The sequence below is a fragment of the Dunckerocampus dactyliophorus genome, chromosome 15 (assembly GCF_027744805.1).
Source record: "Dunckerocampus dactyliophorus isolate RoL2022-P2 chromosome 15, RoL_Ddac_1.1, whole genome shotgun sequence".
In the NCBI taxonomy this organism is placed as follows: Eukaryota; Metazoa; Chordata; class Actinopteri; order Syngnathiformes; family Syngnathidae; genus Dunckerocampus; species Dunckerocampus dactyliophorus.
This window is the reverse complement of record NC_072833.1, coordinates 11,467,476-11,482,424: the sequence shown is the minus strand read 5'-3', so window position 1 is coordinate 11,482,424 and position 14,949 is coordinate 11,467,476. Positions and strand designations below refer to the sequence as shown.

At 42.1% G+C, this 14,949-nt stretch overlaps 1 protein-coding gene across 2 annotated transcripts; it reads right to left on the bottom strand.

The window, feature by feature from the left end:
- On the bottom strand, positions 1-2,577 carry tmem256 (transmembrane protein 256). 2 transcript variants are annotated; one of them, XM_054753880.1, is made up of 5 exons: positions 2,391-2,509; positions 2,212-2,318; positions 2,095-2,132; positions 1,045-1,125; positions 1-799 (listed from the first exon to the last, which is right to left on the bottom strand). In XM_054753880.1, exons 2-5 carry the CDS (start codon positions 2,252-2,254, stop codon positions 656-658), a joined length of 306 nt encoding a protein of 101 aa, XP_054609855.1. In that variant the 5' UTR covers positions 2,255-2,318; positions 2,391-2,509; the 3' UTR covers positions 1-655. The 2 variants fall into 2 exon arrangements, with proteins under 2 accessions (XP_054609855.1, XP_054609854.1); XM_054753879.1 differs by lacking the exon at positions 2,212-2,318 and having other exon boundaries at positions 2,391-2,577.
- Between the last annotated feature and the right edge of the window lie 12,372 nt (positions 2,578-14,949).

The following is a 14,949-nucleotide window of genomic DNA, read 5'->3' as shown; positions in this document are numbered from 1 at the left end:
TGGAAATCACGGCTTTATTATGCGTGTATGTGTGGTCTAAATAAAAAAGCAAAGAAAAACAGTAAGTGGATATCCTCGTCTCTCGCCTACAGTACGTAATTCTTACTGCGCAAGTACAATTTGTTGCATTTAAGCACGCTCGGAAATCCCAGAAAACACATCTACACTCAAAACATGTGACTTCAATTTATGTGGAGTCTTTGAATAATCTTAATAAAATGGTTCAAGTGTGATTCCAATGTTCTGTTACTAGAGATCAGCGTTAGGCAAATACAATTTCAGACGTGTGGTATCTTTGAGCTTGACTTACATTTTCAATTTGGTGCTGTTAATACATACAAATATACACACAAATGTGTATATATATACACTTGTATGTGTGTGTGTGTGTGTCCTGTCATGTTTCTGTTCATAAAAAACAGCAAAAATTGGCATATTTCACACATTGTGGCAAACAGATTAATCATGATTCATTCATTCGCAAACTGTGATTAATTTGATGAAATTGTTTCATCATTTGACAGCCCTAATAAGTATACATTTATTCTAACAAACTTCTTTCTCTGTTGTCAGAGCTCAGCTCAGACAGCAATGGCAAAAACGTCGTTATCTTGTTGCTCTGTTATCTCTGGCCAACACGCACGGGCCCAGAAGGTCAGAGGATGAGCGCCAGCCAGCCGGCAATCATTGCCATGCCCCCCACGGGAGCCATCTTGCGAAGTTCTGGGTCCCCGGTCAAGGCCTGGTGGTAGAGCGAGCCGCAGAACATCCCCATGCCGGCGATCAGGAGGGTGCCGGCCTGTTTTATTGACAGGAGAGGAAACCCGACGTTGTAGCATGGCGGCACACAACATAACCCAGACTGATGCTGCACAAGGGCCAAACATCTTGTACATGTTTTCAGGTGTTTCATTGTGCAAAAACAAAATGACAGTAATGTCTCAAGAAAGACCCATACTGTGACCGCAAAGTTAGACTGCTGAAAACAAAATGCAATGTATTCATTATTCTGTAAATATCATGCAGAAAGAGCAGCTCGCTCACCACAGCGGGTTTACTCGAGTGGGCGGCACCCAGCAGGGCCAGGCTGTGGTAGAAGTGGTACTTGTTGGCCGTTTCAAATAGCTGCAAAAACACATTCAAAACATAAATTAAAGACTCAAGAAGTTTCTTCCGTTTATTTGCCGATTGGCAGGCGAACCGATAGTTTACACTACTGAATTTTGACAGTTTTTCAAATTTTACGAGATGCTGAATTTGGGGTTTTTATTAGCGGTAACCTACTGTAAAATCATCACAATTATTAAGAAAAACATCCTTGAAATATTTCACTTTGTACGAAGTGAATGAGTTTTGCTTTTTGAATTGAACCGCTGAAAATAAAGTTTTCAACGATATGCTAATTTATTGAGATGCACGTGGAATTACGGCAATTAAATATGAATATATTTATATATGTGAAAATATATATGCAAACACTCCCATTTCTCATGAGCTCAACTCCGAGGGCCGCAAGTTGTTCTATGTACACAAACTGCTTATCGCTCTCAAATATTGTTCACAAATGTGCCGAAATCGGTGTTTGTGAGCATTCATAATGCATCCACTTCACAGGTGTAGCATATCAAGATGCAGATTAGCATGATTACTGCACAGGTGTGCCTTACGTTGACGACGAAAAAAAAAGGCAACTCCAAAAATGTTCAGGATGGATCTCGTCACGGTATTTCTGTGCATTCAAAAAAGGCCTGAGACTGCACAACCAGCATACTCACCTGACCTACTGTGTCACCAATTGAGCACGTTTGGGTCGCTCATAATCAACGTAGACAGTATTTGAGGCAAATGGTGGTCAGACCAGATACTGACTGGTTTTTGGACGCTAGGACCCCCGTATAGCTTATCTGTGGCCAACCTAAGGCTCACCATCTTGATATGACACACCTGTGAGGTGGCTCAATGACGATTTGCCTTGTGTACAAAGAAAAAATACTTGATCTTTGAATTCAGTTCATGAAGAATTGGAACAAAAACAAAATATACTTTAGTTGCGTGTAAATATACATGCAATGCGGAACTGTCAAAACATCTTACCACTCTCTGGTAATCATCCGGGTCGCTGTTTTTAAAGCCTGCAAAGAGAAATATGAAAATATTGTTGTTGCCCACACCTCGATTCTGAAAAAAAAAAAATCACGAATAAAACTGAACTAATGTGATGTTTTTCCATTACTTTACACGCCGACTGCGACATTAGTTCCCGACAGCCTTGGATTATTTCCTGACAACATTGTGCTTCTGCTCTCCCTACCCTGAAGCTGCGTGAGAAGTCAACCTTTAAATTGTTATGTTTTTGAACGCAGTCTAGTTTGTGAACCTGAAGCACTTACCATGAGCCCCGTAGGCTCCGAGTGCCACCGCCGAAGCCCCGGAGAGTGCAGCTAGCCGGCGGACAACAACAGCGGTCATGTTAGCCTCACGTGGAGCTCCAGTCCAAGGACGCTAAATATTACGGAGTTTGTTGTACACCGCAAATGAATGGAACAGAGTGTAGTACGCTATGAAAGAGAAAGTCCGCCATGATGGTGGGCAAGAGAGGTGGGCGGGGCAAGACGCACAACAGTGTAAAATGTCTCTGAGCTGAGTGTAAAATAAAGTTATGTGCTGTGCGTACCAGACAAAACTGTTCGTCTATTATAACAATTAATGGCTAAGGAGAGTGCCGAGGACATGTTTACAATGCAATGTTTCTGGATTCTGTTCACCATCATGGCGGCCAAACCTGCACAGGGCGTACTACGGAAGTGCGTAAACATCCCTTGTACATTCTTATTCTTATTTATAGTGTCCTTGCTCCAGACAGCCGGAAAACTCGCGACGATGTTGCCTTCAGTAGTTTGGTAATTTAAAAGCTGTGGTTGGGAACAAACCGTACGAACTAGATAACATTCGTGAATGTAACTTTTAATAGGTTTAATACATACAAGTAAAGTCAAACCATGCTCCATACAGCTACAAACTGCCACGATTGGGTATTAATATTCTATAATGTGTAACTTTACACTCTCTTTGAATGCAGCAGCATCACCCTGGGAAATAATGTCCTCTCACTTCCGGTTCCGGTATTTCTAAGGATTCCTGTATATCTGGAAAGAGAAACTATTGCAAGTTTTAGCCCACGACCAAAATAGCTTCAACATGTCAACGTTTTCCCGCTGATTTAGACACATGTCCTTACTGTAGTGGTACAATGGGTTCAAACTTGGTACCTGCATGCCCTTCAAATGTGTCAATTTTAGCTTCTAACATTCAACATGTTTGTGGGCAATCTGGTGCTTATTCAAAAGCAACCACTCACCTCTCTTTTGTGAAGGAAAACAGCACTTTTTTGGGGAGTTTTGCCCATCATCCACAATCCTTACATGAAACGTGACCACACGTCTTTCTCTGTTCTGTACATTCTAAAGAGAGAAAAACAGTTAGCATGAGGGCGCTAAAGCTGCACGTCATGAGACACACCTATTTTGGCCATAAAGCGCTCTAAAAAAAAACCCTCCAACAACATTTTGTGGTTTTATATACATGCTATGTCCATGCAGGAACAGGTACATATATGATAATATGCAATACTTACAATATTTTTCTGTATTTTCATCATTTTAAACATTGATTTCAAATAGTGCATTGATAGGAACTAATGCTACTTCCGTCAACAATACCGGCGTAGAAAGCATATGTCTGTTTGCAACTACTAATCATGGCAGACATCATGAGAGCCACCGACTACAGAGGATGAGCTACAGGTTTTAGAAGCTGAGCCCCCAAGAAGAGAGAGTGAAACTTCATAGCAGATGGGGGCAAAGGCATGACTTGGTGGTGTAAATGTGAAGTTTGCCAAGCCATGCCGACAGAAGCCATGCTGCACTGATTGGAATACAGCGGTACCACCGATGGAAAGGCTTCGTGTTTATGGCAAGGAGGACATCGCTCCAAGAGATTGCATCACAACTAACAAACAATTGTTAGCGCTAGCAAACCCTGCAGTGATAGAAACTTTTTTCCACCTACGACAAAAAAACTGGAAAAGACGCCTTAGATCAGCTAGACCAGAGAGACAACTGCCCATCGAGTAAGTCCATGATATGAATTGTGAATAATTTTTCTCAGACTTTATGGTTGAAATAGGTGTGTTCCGTTTTGGCATTGTTAGCTCCCACATGCTAGCTGTTTTGCGCTCTTTAGAAAGCGCAGAAAAGAGAAAGACCTGTGGTCATGTTGCACGTAAGGATTGTGGATGATGGGCAAAATTGGGGAAAAAAAGTGCAGTTTTCCTTTAAAGCAGACAAATACAATGATCACATAAATAGCAATGTGTGCTTTTCCGACCTGACTTTTCAAATGCATTATTCATAGAAGGGCTGAATTATACTAACAGGTTTCATATGCATAAATAATTAATCTGCTCCCTCCCCTATTTTTTGAGTGTGCAACAAACTGCCAGAGCAGTGAAGGAGCGCAGAGAGGGCATTCGTTTGCATCTCTTTGCAAATTGGGAAGGACTGGCGAGAGGCTCTTGTTGTTTTTTTAAGGGGCTGCGAGGAGCTAAAGCAGGCGTCTCCAGCCTTCTTTTTTCTGAGAGCTACGCTTACAAAATGAAAATGGCAGAAAGCACTTTCTTTTCAGAGCTTATTTCAACCCAAACGAACTGAATAAGCTCGTTTTGCCAGAACATGAACAAAATGCTAAATGTTACTATACACGACTCGCATTTTGTATTCAAAACGTTGTTCATCTGCATCTTGTTCAGCGCTGGATGCATTTCTTTCTAGTGCACGTCTACCAACTTTCATCACTATTAGAGCTTTTTTGACAAAAAAAAGGCAAGATTGTTTCCATTTTGAAATTGAACTTTATTTAAAAAGCAGCTCTCCACCGAAACAGTGTGGTTGTTGTCTTTATGCTATTTTGTGGTAATTTGTCAATAAATAGAGGAATTTAAGTTATAAAATTAATTGAAGCAAATATTATTAGACCCTTTGGTGAACTACTCAAAATCAGCTCGCTACTGGCAGCCCACCAGGTGCCCAACCTTCAGCTCAAGTTCTGTTTCCCACTGATGGGCACCAGTTGCTGCAAGGAGTCTGCCAATGGGGGGCACTGTTGTGCTTGTTTGTGTCTGAATGGAGAGGCCTAGTTCCCCACCAAGCCTTGTCCTGAGGTGACTTTGAAACACTAATAAGACAATGCAGTTAAATGAACACATTTTGATGAATGTGGAGTTAATTAATTAAGCCTTGTATGAGTCACAGGCCTTCACCATTGATTGTGAGCTGGGCATGTCGAATGTCTAAAATGTGGAGGGCTTTGCTGCAGCATGCATTGTGCGCCACGTCAAACCAAAATTGATTGTGTGTGGAAAAACTTAAAAGTGACCAAAAGTGCTGTACAATAATATTTATATAAGATGTGTGGCCATTTTAAATGAACTAACTTGTGAGACAACAGTACGGTGTCCGACAGGAAGCAAACACGCAGCTTCGTTCTTTAAAATAAGCTGGCGGAATGAAAACGTGTCTTTACGCTAGGTTGTTAAAAATTGGTTGCTATACAATAGTGTAAAATATTTCGTCTTACGTCTTTAAAGACGGATTTACCTCAGGTCTGGCGCCCCCAGTAGCCTGGCAAACTTCCGTTTTGTTCTATGAAGTTGCAGCATTTCTCTCATGCAGGTGTTTTGGCCGTTGGTGTGTGTTTTTGGCATTTGCAACATTTTCTTTTGCATTTGTTTTTGATCCTGCAGCATTTATTTGATTGCAGCATTTGCGTTTGGAGTGTTTAGACGTTGCTACACATTTGCCCCTGTTGGCCACTGTACAAAAGACCAAAACATGCGCGTTCATCCAGAAAACAACACCTGGAATCTGCCTTTCCTTTCATCTTAACAACCAAGGGTTATTTTATGAATCCATCCTTATAAGCTGCAGCAAATGCTATTTTTCTGCAAACACATTTTAGTGCAAGGGCAAACAACACGGAGGCAGCTTGTGTGTTTGTTGGCTTTGTTTTTCCTCCAGCACGCAGCAGTGCAAAGATTGAAGAGAGAAATATTGCGCGATGGGAAACTTGCATGACAGTTTGTCAGATGCGTGTGCACAAACTAAAAAAAAAAGGCAGGAGGGCATCATCTGGAAAGCTGGAGATGTCAATAACAGCATTCTCCCTCAACTCTTATATGTTTTGACTCACTTAGAGAAGCCATTTACCTACGTGCGTGTTTGCTATGATGACTTGGAGATGTTTTAAACAGCCAAAAAATGGACGTATTGGGCACTCAAATGTCACAGCTTTTCACGTCAGAGGCCCGTGTCGTTCCGTTGCTCTCAGCCAACGGTAAATTAGGAGGGGATGCTGGGAGAGGCAGCAGAGATGAGCCTGTCGAGTGACATTTTGTCTGAGTGTGCGGGCCATTGTGTGCAAGGGGAGGCGACACCAGTCATTGGCATAAACACTGGTTGGCAGAATAACACACACACACACACACACACACACACTGGCCCAAAACAGCCTCAGGTATGCACACAATATTTGTCTCCACACTCATGTCAACAAAAAGATATTCTTCCTCTTTTGCTTTCTGCAAAAGTATTTTTCTGCTGTTGATCTCTCAGGACTGTGTGTGCATACAACATCATATTATGCATTTAGAATAACGATATTAATATTTATTGATACAGTTTCCTGTGTCAAACTAAACACAAACGAATAATGAAAATAAAAGTATCAGTATTGCCTATTCCCAATCTAAACTGTGTCTGTTTCATGTTTGCACCCAAAGGCTGACTGTGCACACACACACACACATACTGCACTGGACCAAAATAGCCTCATGCACTCACACACACACACACGCACATGCACACACTGCAGTATTTACCTACACACTGGCCCATAACATACAAAAAAAAATATTTAATGGTCAAAGTCATCCCCTGGTTAATGTCAGGTTGTTTGTGCTTGTGCATTTATAAGAAAGGTACCGATGCAAAGGGCAAAATGTCATTGCCCATGCTTCAAAATCTTACCGTGCACACGCACGCACACACACAATTACAGTTCCAGCAGGCTCCCCAAGTCGTGTAAGCATAATTAGCACCCTCGTTAAGCTCATCTGCATCCCTCTTCAAAGGAGATCAATGCAAATGGATGCGATTTAGCCACCGGCACCAATTAGGCCCCAAAACTTCTATCTTCTAGCGAGAGAAACTTGGTTGCAGCAAGGCTTTGGTCATGGATGCAGAAGAAATGCTTTCACTACGCCTGCACTGAGTGCATAATTCAATCATCTTTTTTTATTTAATCCCCCTCACATAATTTTAGGATTTAATCCCATTCTGTCCCTATACTCTTTGGGTTAGCACGCAAACAAAATGGCACCCTAAATTGGCTAAATGTTTTTTTTTTTGGCTGTGTTTTAATTTGCGGATTTCTGTACTTACTGTAAGTATAAGTACACTGTGTACACTGTGTACTTAGTTCCTGAGGGTGCAAATTTTGACAATACAGTTGTCCTTCAGCACACTGCGGTTCGAATTTCGCGGCTTCACTCAATCTCGGTTTTTCAAAAATAAAATTAATGAATAAATTATGCTGTTTTGTGGTCGAATACGATCTATTTGTAAAAAACAAAAAAAACACATATTTAGGCAAATGTTACGTATATTTTTTGCCTAAATTAAACATTTTCAAGCATAAAAATGGCCAAGTGAACTAAAATACAAACACCAGGCATTAAAAAACATTAAAAGACGTATTGAAATTGTGAATGTAGCATTCTGTGCTGGTCACTAGGTGTCAGTAATGTTGCTTTAATGTTCAGTGAGACACACAAACGCCAAACTTGATCGCTGGAGCAACAGGCTTTTTATTGCAGGTTTGAATTATTTCACAACAGGCACAATAATGATAACATAATAATCGTAATAATTAGGGATGCTCCGATGGTTTGACCACAGATCAATATCGGACGATGTTGTGGAAAAGCATGTGATGTGCAAGGCCGATTACGAAAGCCAATCACCTCTGGCCCACTTTCCTTCACACTGTGCACACATTGCGCACAGACCTAAGTAAATACAGTACATCGATAGTTTTTGTTTGGCAGGAATATTATAAATGATTAGTCCTGGCGTACCTTGAGAGAAGCCTTAGATGGAACTAAATATAGGACCTTTGATAATTCATAATTTCACAAATGAGACCAGTTATTTATGAGGCATGTCTTCACACATCAGTCTTCAGTGCAAATGAATGGCAGCTCCCTCATTTCATGCAGCCGCGCTCTCCCGGTGTAATGGAGGCGAAAATGAGTTGACGTTCCTACATTTTTAGCCGCGAGCCCAAGAAATGCACACATCCATACGCCCTGTGTGGTTAAAGCCTTTGACTGTGTGCCATGCTCACGCAGGATATTTGTGTTTCTCTCTTCATATTTCCTCGTGGAATTGAGCGCATCTGCAGATTCGACTCTAATTACGGCAGCCGTAAAAACAAAGAAATGAGAGCATCCACCAAATTAAATGCATTAGAAGTTTCTAAGCTGGCCTAATAAAGTGTGAAATTGCCGTTACTCGCCACAGCATTAGGTACACCGGCAGATCTGATTCCACTCTGTCCCTCTGTGTGAAAGTACCAGAGACTTCACCAAATATGATGCGGGACAGTTCATGGAACGGTAACGTTTACCGCCTATTTTGCTCATTGGATTATGCAAGTGGACATAATTCAGTGTCCTGTTAGTGCATGAAGTCTTGTGTTGCGATGCTTGAGTCGAACACAGCATCAGGTCAAGCTGTGGCTTGCAAATCTTAATTCTGTTATTGTACAAGCACTTTCCTTCATTCTGTTTCTCACCCCTCTAATAATTGCATTAGCCGTCTGAAGAACTGTGCGTGAAAGATGACCTAATTAACTCTCTTGACTGAATACAAGAAGGATTAGATCACATGTGAATTATTCAAAGGCAGCATCTCTCTTTTTTTAATTGAATGAAAAATATATATAAAGGTTATTTTTCATTTTATTTAACATAGTGGAATTAAGAAATAAAGGCGCAGAGTGCTGTTATTTTGGCTTTTAATGTAGCTGGAAAGTTCTTTAGTGACACGAAAAATGAAAGGCCTTTTGCACATGCTGCTTTAGACCAGGAGTGCCCATTACGTTGATCCCAAGCTACCGGTCGTGCTACAAAGGTAGTGTGGGTCGATCGGCACTTTGTAGATGCCAGCTGACGTTAACCTCCCCTCCTGATTTGCTGGTGCTCCCCCCACGGCAAACATTAAGTGGTGAACAGATGTCCCAAACTACACACAGTGGTTCGAGGAAAAGGCTTCTTGAGACGTCATCTGTACTTCTGTGTAGAAGGTGTCGGACGTTTCGCTCCTCATCCGAAGAGCTTCGTCAGCAAACTAATAAGTGCTGGTAGCTTAGGCCTTAAATACAGTAAGAGTGGGCGGAATTGGTGTGCCAACACCCTCCTCCTATTGGTTCGTTACACTAAGCCTGCATTCCTCATCTTTACAGTGGTATAATCCTATCCTGTTATTCACACCTACGATAAAAGGGAAGTGTCGCTCCCTGAATTGGGTATGAACGACTCTGATACTGGCTTGTTAGCATCTATTGTTCTGGCTCGGCCCTGCCTTCACCTCATTTGGATAGGATAGGATAGGATAGGATTATACCACTGTAAAGATGAGGAATGCAGGCTTAGTGTAACGAACCAATAGGAGGAGGGTGTTGGCACACCAATTCCGCCCACTCTTACTGTATTTAAGGCCTAAGCTACCAGCACTTATTAGTTTGCTGACGAAGCTCTTCGGATGAGGAGCGAAACGTCCGACACCTTCTACACAGAAGTACAGATGACGTCTCAAGAAGCCTTTTCCTCGATGGACAACTCCTGTACGACTGAGAGCCTACACAGATACACACAGTGGTGCAACTTTCATCTTTATTATTCTGATTACGGATAAACTAACTCAGTGGTAAGATGCCTATATCTAGAACAAAAGTTACCCGTTCATTTGTAGCAACTAGTTATGTAGGAAAAAAGTGAATTGTTTGATGGCTCTGCTTCGCGTCCTGAGCTCCACTATGGAAATGCGTGTTTTCTACACTTCCGTCAAACTATTATTTCATCATTAATTGGAAAATGTACCTTGCCTTGACTTCGGCCTCATTGTCTTTTGCATAGTAATTGTAATTTCTTGTATATCTGTAATGTTTGACAGCAAACGCTAACAGGAATTACACAATTACACAACTATTGAGTAATTATGTGGAATTGTCTTTGTTGCCATACTGAATTGAATTGTTAATTGTTGAATGATATCAACTACAAAGTTAGACCGGTTGGATTTTATATATATATTATATGTTTTATAATAGTCCGCACGGTGGCCAAGTGGTTAGCATGTTGGCCACACAGTCACGTAGTTTGCATGTTCCTCCCGTGCGTGCGTGGGTTTTCTCTGGGTACTCCGGTTTCCTCCCACATTCCAAAAACATGCATGTTAGGTTCATTGGCGACTCTAAATTGTTGTTTGTCGAAATGTGCCCTGCGATTGGCTGGCGACTAGTCCAGGGTGTACCCCGCCTCTCGCCCAAAGTCAGCTGGGATAGGCTCCAGCATACCCCCGCGATGGAGGATAGATTATGTTGACTTGTAACTTGCATGCTGAAAAAGTGTGTGCATCCCTGATAGACATGTACATCATACATAAATACTCATATTTATAAATATAGTAAATATATTACACATTTACCGTAATTTGGTAATTCGGTTTTAATAAAATAAATGCTTTTTTTCCAAACAGTGCGTGCCAAACATTGGTGCACCACGGCTAGTTAAACAGTGCAGAATAGTGCATGTAACATACAGTAGATAGCCTAACAGAAAGGTCATGTTGATGATAGTGTTGTTTTGACACTGCTCCACACTGTAAGGATCCACTGACAGACTTGTTGCTCTTCGCGTACGGCCGTCTGCTCTCTGTGTAGTTACTCAGTCTTCAAGCACGTTTTCTAGTTCAGGCCATCTGCTGTTCGGACCTCTGAAAGCTTTTATTGTCTTTTCCTTTGCGTTAGCTTTTCATGTGGCTGTCTCCAACGTCTCACCATACATTCATTGATGCTAAGCTTAGGCCAAGCAGCCATTTTCCTTCTCTTGACAGCCAAATCGATCGCCTTTAACGCCTTTGTGTATTTTCTATGATGGGAGATCGTGACTACCGGGTTGTCACTGCTCATGTGCAGAGCGCGTTTACGTCTGAAGAGCTCATGTACACAACGCATTTACATTCCGGTACAGTAGGTGGCAGTATGCACCTAAATGTTGGTTCTCCAAGAGAACAACACAGCATTTTATGTTTTCTTTTTTATGGTTTGTTGTATCTGTATTTCTATTTATTGATGTATTGTATATGTACTTGAGCAGATATGACATGTGGCTCTACATATATTGTGTAAGTTTTATGTAGGGTCACTGGATTTTACACACTATTTTCCAGGCTGCTGGAGTTATCGGTCTGAACCTCATGAGAACCACGGTAGTGTCCATGGTCCGCCTTTGAGTCATCATAGTGGAACTCCCGGCAGATGCAGGTATGTGTCAACAACGCGAACGCTCCACAAGTTCCAATACAAACCCTCTTTTACATATTACTTTCCCTTTTTGTTTTCATTCAACATAACAGGCTTAGCAATATCTAAATTGGAGCGCGTGCATGCGTACCGGGATCCACTCAACTCCACCAGAGCGACAGGGTTAGCAAATGTAGAGAAAGGTGGCTTCTCTGCGTTTTTTGGTTCTTTCCTGAACTTTTTTTGCGGTTATGACGGACTATCTTCGTAATAGCGTTTTCCGAAATACACATTTAAAGGATTAGTAGTAGTTCTGAATTATAGGAGATGTCAGGAGATTAGAACATGACCACATATTAGCAGCACCGCTGTATAAGCCGCAGGGTTCAAAGTTTGAGAAAAAATTAGCTCCTCATACACCGGAAATGACAGTATATACTTATATACCTATAAATATATATTTATATATTTGTAGTAGGAGTTAGTTCATTGGGACTTGGTCATTTTAAACGTAGCTCGCAGGCTGAAAAAGTGTGAGCACCCCTGCTTTAGACTATATTGCACGAGGGGACAGTCGTTAATGTCCGCCTCCTAAATCAGAGCAGAGGCAGGTTAATTGAGTGCCAGGTGTTTTCTTTATTTGGGCATTTAACATTGTTGTTGTAGCTTGACCTGCACTGTTATGGTCATCTTATGTTCTACACATCGCACAGGATAATAAGCACGTTGCGCTTATATGGGTGCCTTTGCACAGCCCATTACTCGTCAAAGAACTTCCCCTTCATGCTTGTATATCAAACAAGCCCAGTTTCCCTTTATGTGAGTTTACTCTCTCCTCGACATGAATAATACATCAGGCCTGAGCCTCTCTCAACAGGCTTACACACACACACACACACGCCCGCATATACAGCAAAGACACCATATGGCCAACTGCACATAAGCCATAGAAGCATCAGGTACAGGGAGATGTAGTAAGACATCAGTGGGGCCTTTAATTAGCACCGGACAAGCCTGTGAGGACTATGGAGGCGACACCAGGGCTCAAATGGGTACGATTAAGAGCAGACACTCCAGTTAGTCGTGCGCATGAGAGAGGAGCTCATCTCCAGCTGGAGATGAGAGTAGAGGTGGATGCGTCAAATCTGTGGGGGCTGCTGAAGAGGGGCCTTTGGTTATCGTATTCAACTCCAAGAGAGTGTCACAACATTACAAACCGCCCAAGGGATGCACTAGAAACCACAATTCACAATAAACATTTTTGCTATTGTAATCATCATTTTTGATGCTGAAGTAGCCAGTGAGTATGATAGTTGGGGTCACACATGCAGGATTCAGTTAAGTGTAAGATCATGTTAATATGCCAAAAAAACATCAGGTCTTTCTGTCCATTTATAAATAATAGCCTGCCATCATGTGTCATTCCCTATTGTGTCCTATTTATTTCCTGTCTCCTCTCAAATTCGTATTTTGTTGTTTTGCTCCGGACTCGCAGTTTTCTGTTCTTCCCAGATCCCGTCACTTCCGGCCGGGCGGGGAGTTTCCGAGGCACATCGGAAGCTGCTTAGCAATCAGGATGATTCACAGCCGGTCAACCGCTGCAGCTAGTGATGTGAGATACCACTGATTTTGTTTCGATCCGATACCGAGTAAAATTCAGGCTGGTATTGGAGATACAGTACCCATCAGATAACAATACTTCGCAAATTCACCTGATGTCAGCAATTTTTATTTTTTCAATTTATTAATGAACTGAAGATTTGAAAATTGATTTCAGAGCATAAAGAGCTGGTATCGGAAGTATTGATATTTCAGTATCATCACTATCTGCAGCTTTTCACAGGATCGTCCCTAGCTAATGTGCTGCTACCTTGGTGGACATTCTTCCTTGAACTGCTTCCATTTCCTTGAGGATTTTTTGTTAGTCTTCATTTGTGCTCTTTTGCATCACTACCCAAAAACCACCGGACCTAAACTTCTCAAATCGAACAGCACTAATATGGTTGAAATATGGTTGAAAAAACATAGAAATGTTCTTTTAATGCATTTTCACAAATAGAATAAGGGTTTCACAAATCAGTAACTGTGTTTTGCTGAATCTTCAGGGTCTGTAGATTAATCCAGTCCAGATTTGAAGTGGAGGTCCAGTGGTATTTGAACTGGATCAGGTCTGCTGTGGCCTAGATGCTGAAAAAGCACATACTGTAAATGTGCCTTTATTCCATTCATCCATCCATTTTCTATGCCGCTTGTCCTCACCATAGGGTCGCGGGGGTATTGGAGCCTATCTCAGCTGACTTTGAGTGAGAGGCAGGGTACACCCTTGACTGCAGCGACTTAGTATTACATTTATATGTTTGTATTGGTATTGACATACATGATTTTAGTAATATGTTTTATTGTGGTTGTAGTTTGCAGTGGTGTACAACTGCACCGCATGATGTATTAGAAACAACTCCCAGTATGATGTAGTTCACTTATACAACCACATAAAAAAAAATCAATCACACTATAATTTGTTACAAATTAATATATAATCAATTTGTATTGATGATATTCGAGTGAATGCGCATAGCTGCTAAACGCACACAAAATAACCCTTCAGGGGTGAGTCTCCTCAGCCACTGCTGAGGCTTAGCCGTTGTAGTGGTAAATGGACCTCTAACATCCCACCCGGGAGTGCTGGGAGATAAGAGAGCGTGTTTAACTGCGCCAAAGGGAAAGTGTGGTGGGTGTATGGCTTGTCTGGAGCTTGTCATGTCGCACATGTTTGCCACCGACTATTGATGTACTCCATCAACAAACGGCGCAGTACAAGGAGCTGTCGTGGCGCATGTGTGTGTCTGGTGCTGGGCGGGAGGATGGAATGGGCTCAGCTGTCAAGTCTCCCAGGCGGCCCATTACCTGTGATGGCTCGGCCCGGTTCTATCAAGTGTAGGACATCAACCCCAGCCCTGCTCGCATTCTCCGATGGGATCTCACTCTGGAATGGAAGAGGGAACATTGACTGCAGGTTCCCACAGGTAGATGGAGTGCAGGTGCAAATCAGGATAGATGAATGACTGACGCCATTTTGGATCTCTGCAGACGTGGCCTTTCTTTCGGTCTGGACTTTTAAAACAGTGTGTTTGGGTGCAAATCGTACTGTGCTCGGGCCACTTTTGTACCTTTGGCTCGTGTTAGCACTCTGATCTGTGCTCAAGTTTGGAACACTTCCTCTCCTTTGGGATGACTGAAAGAGGTGGGCCAGGGCACGGCTTGATGGCATGCAGCTGCGCATGCACAACCAATGTTCCCTCTAAGCTGCGC

Excerpts from the sequence above, each read along its gene's own strand:
- tmem256 (XM_054753879.1), bottom strand. The coding sequence starts at position 2,469 with ATGACCGCTGTTGTTGTCCGCCGGCTAGCTGCACTCTCCGGGGCTTCG. Across the intron at positions 2,133-2,390 it reads CGGAGCCTACGGGGCTCATG|GCTTTAAAAACAGCGACCCG; the intron begins GTAAGTGCTTCA and ends TTCTCTTTGCAG. Across the intron at positions 800-1,044 it reads ACTCGAGTAAACCCGCTGTG|GCCGGCACCCTCCTGATCGC; the intron begins GTGAGCGAGCTG and ends TCAATAAAACAG.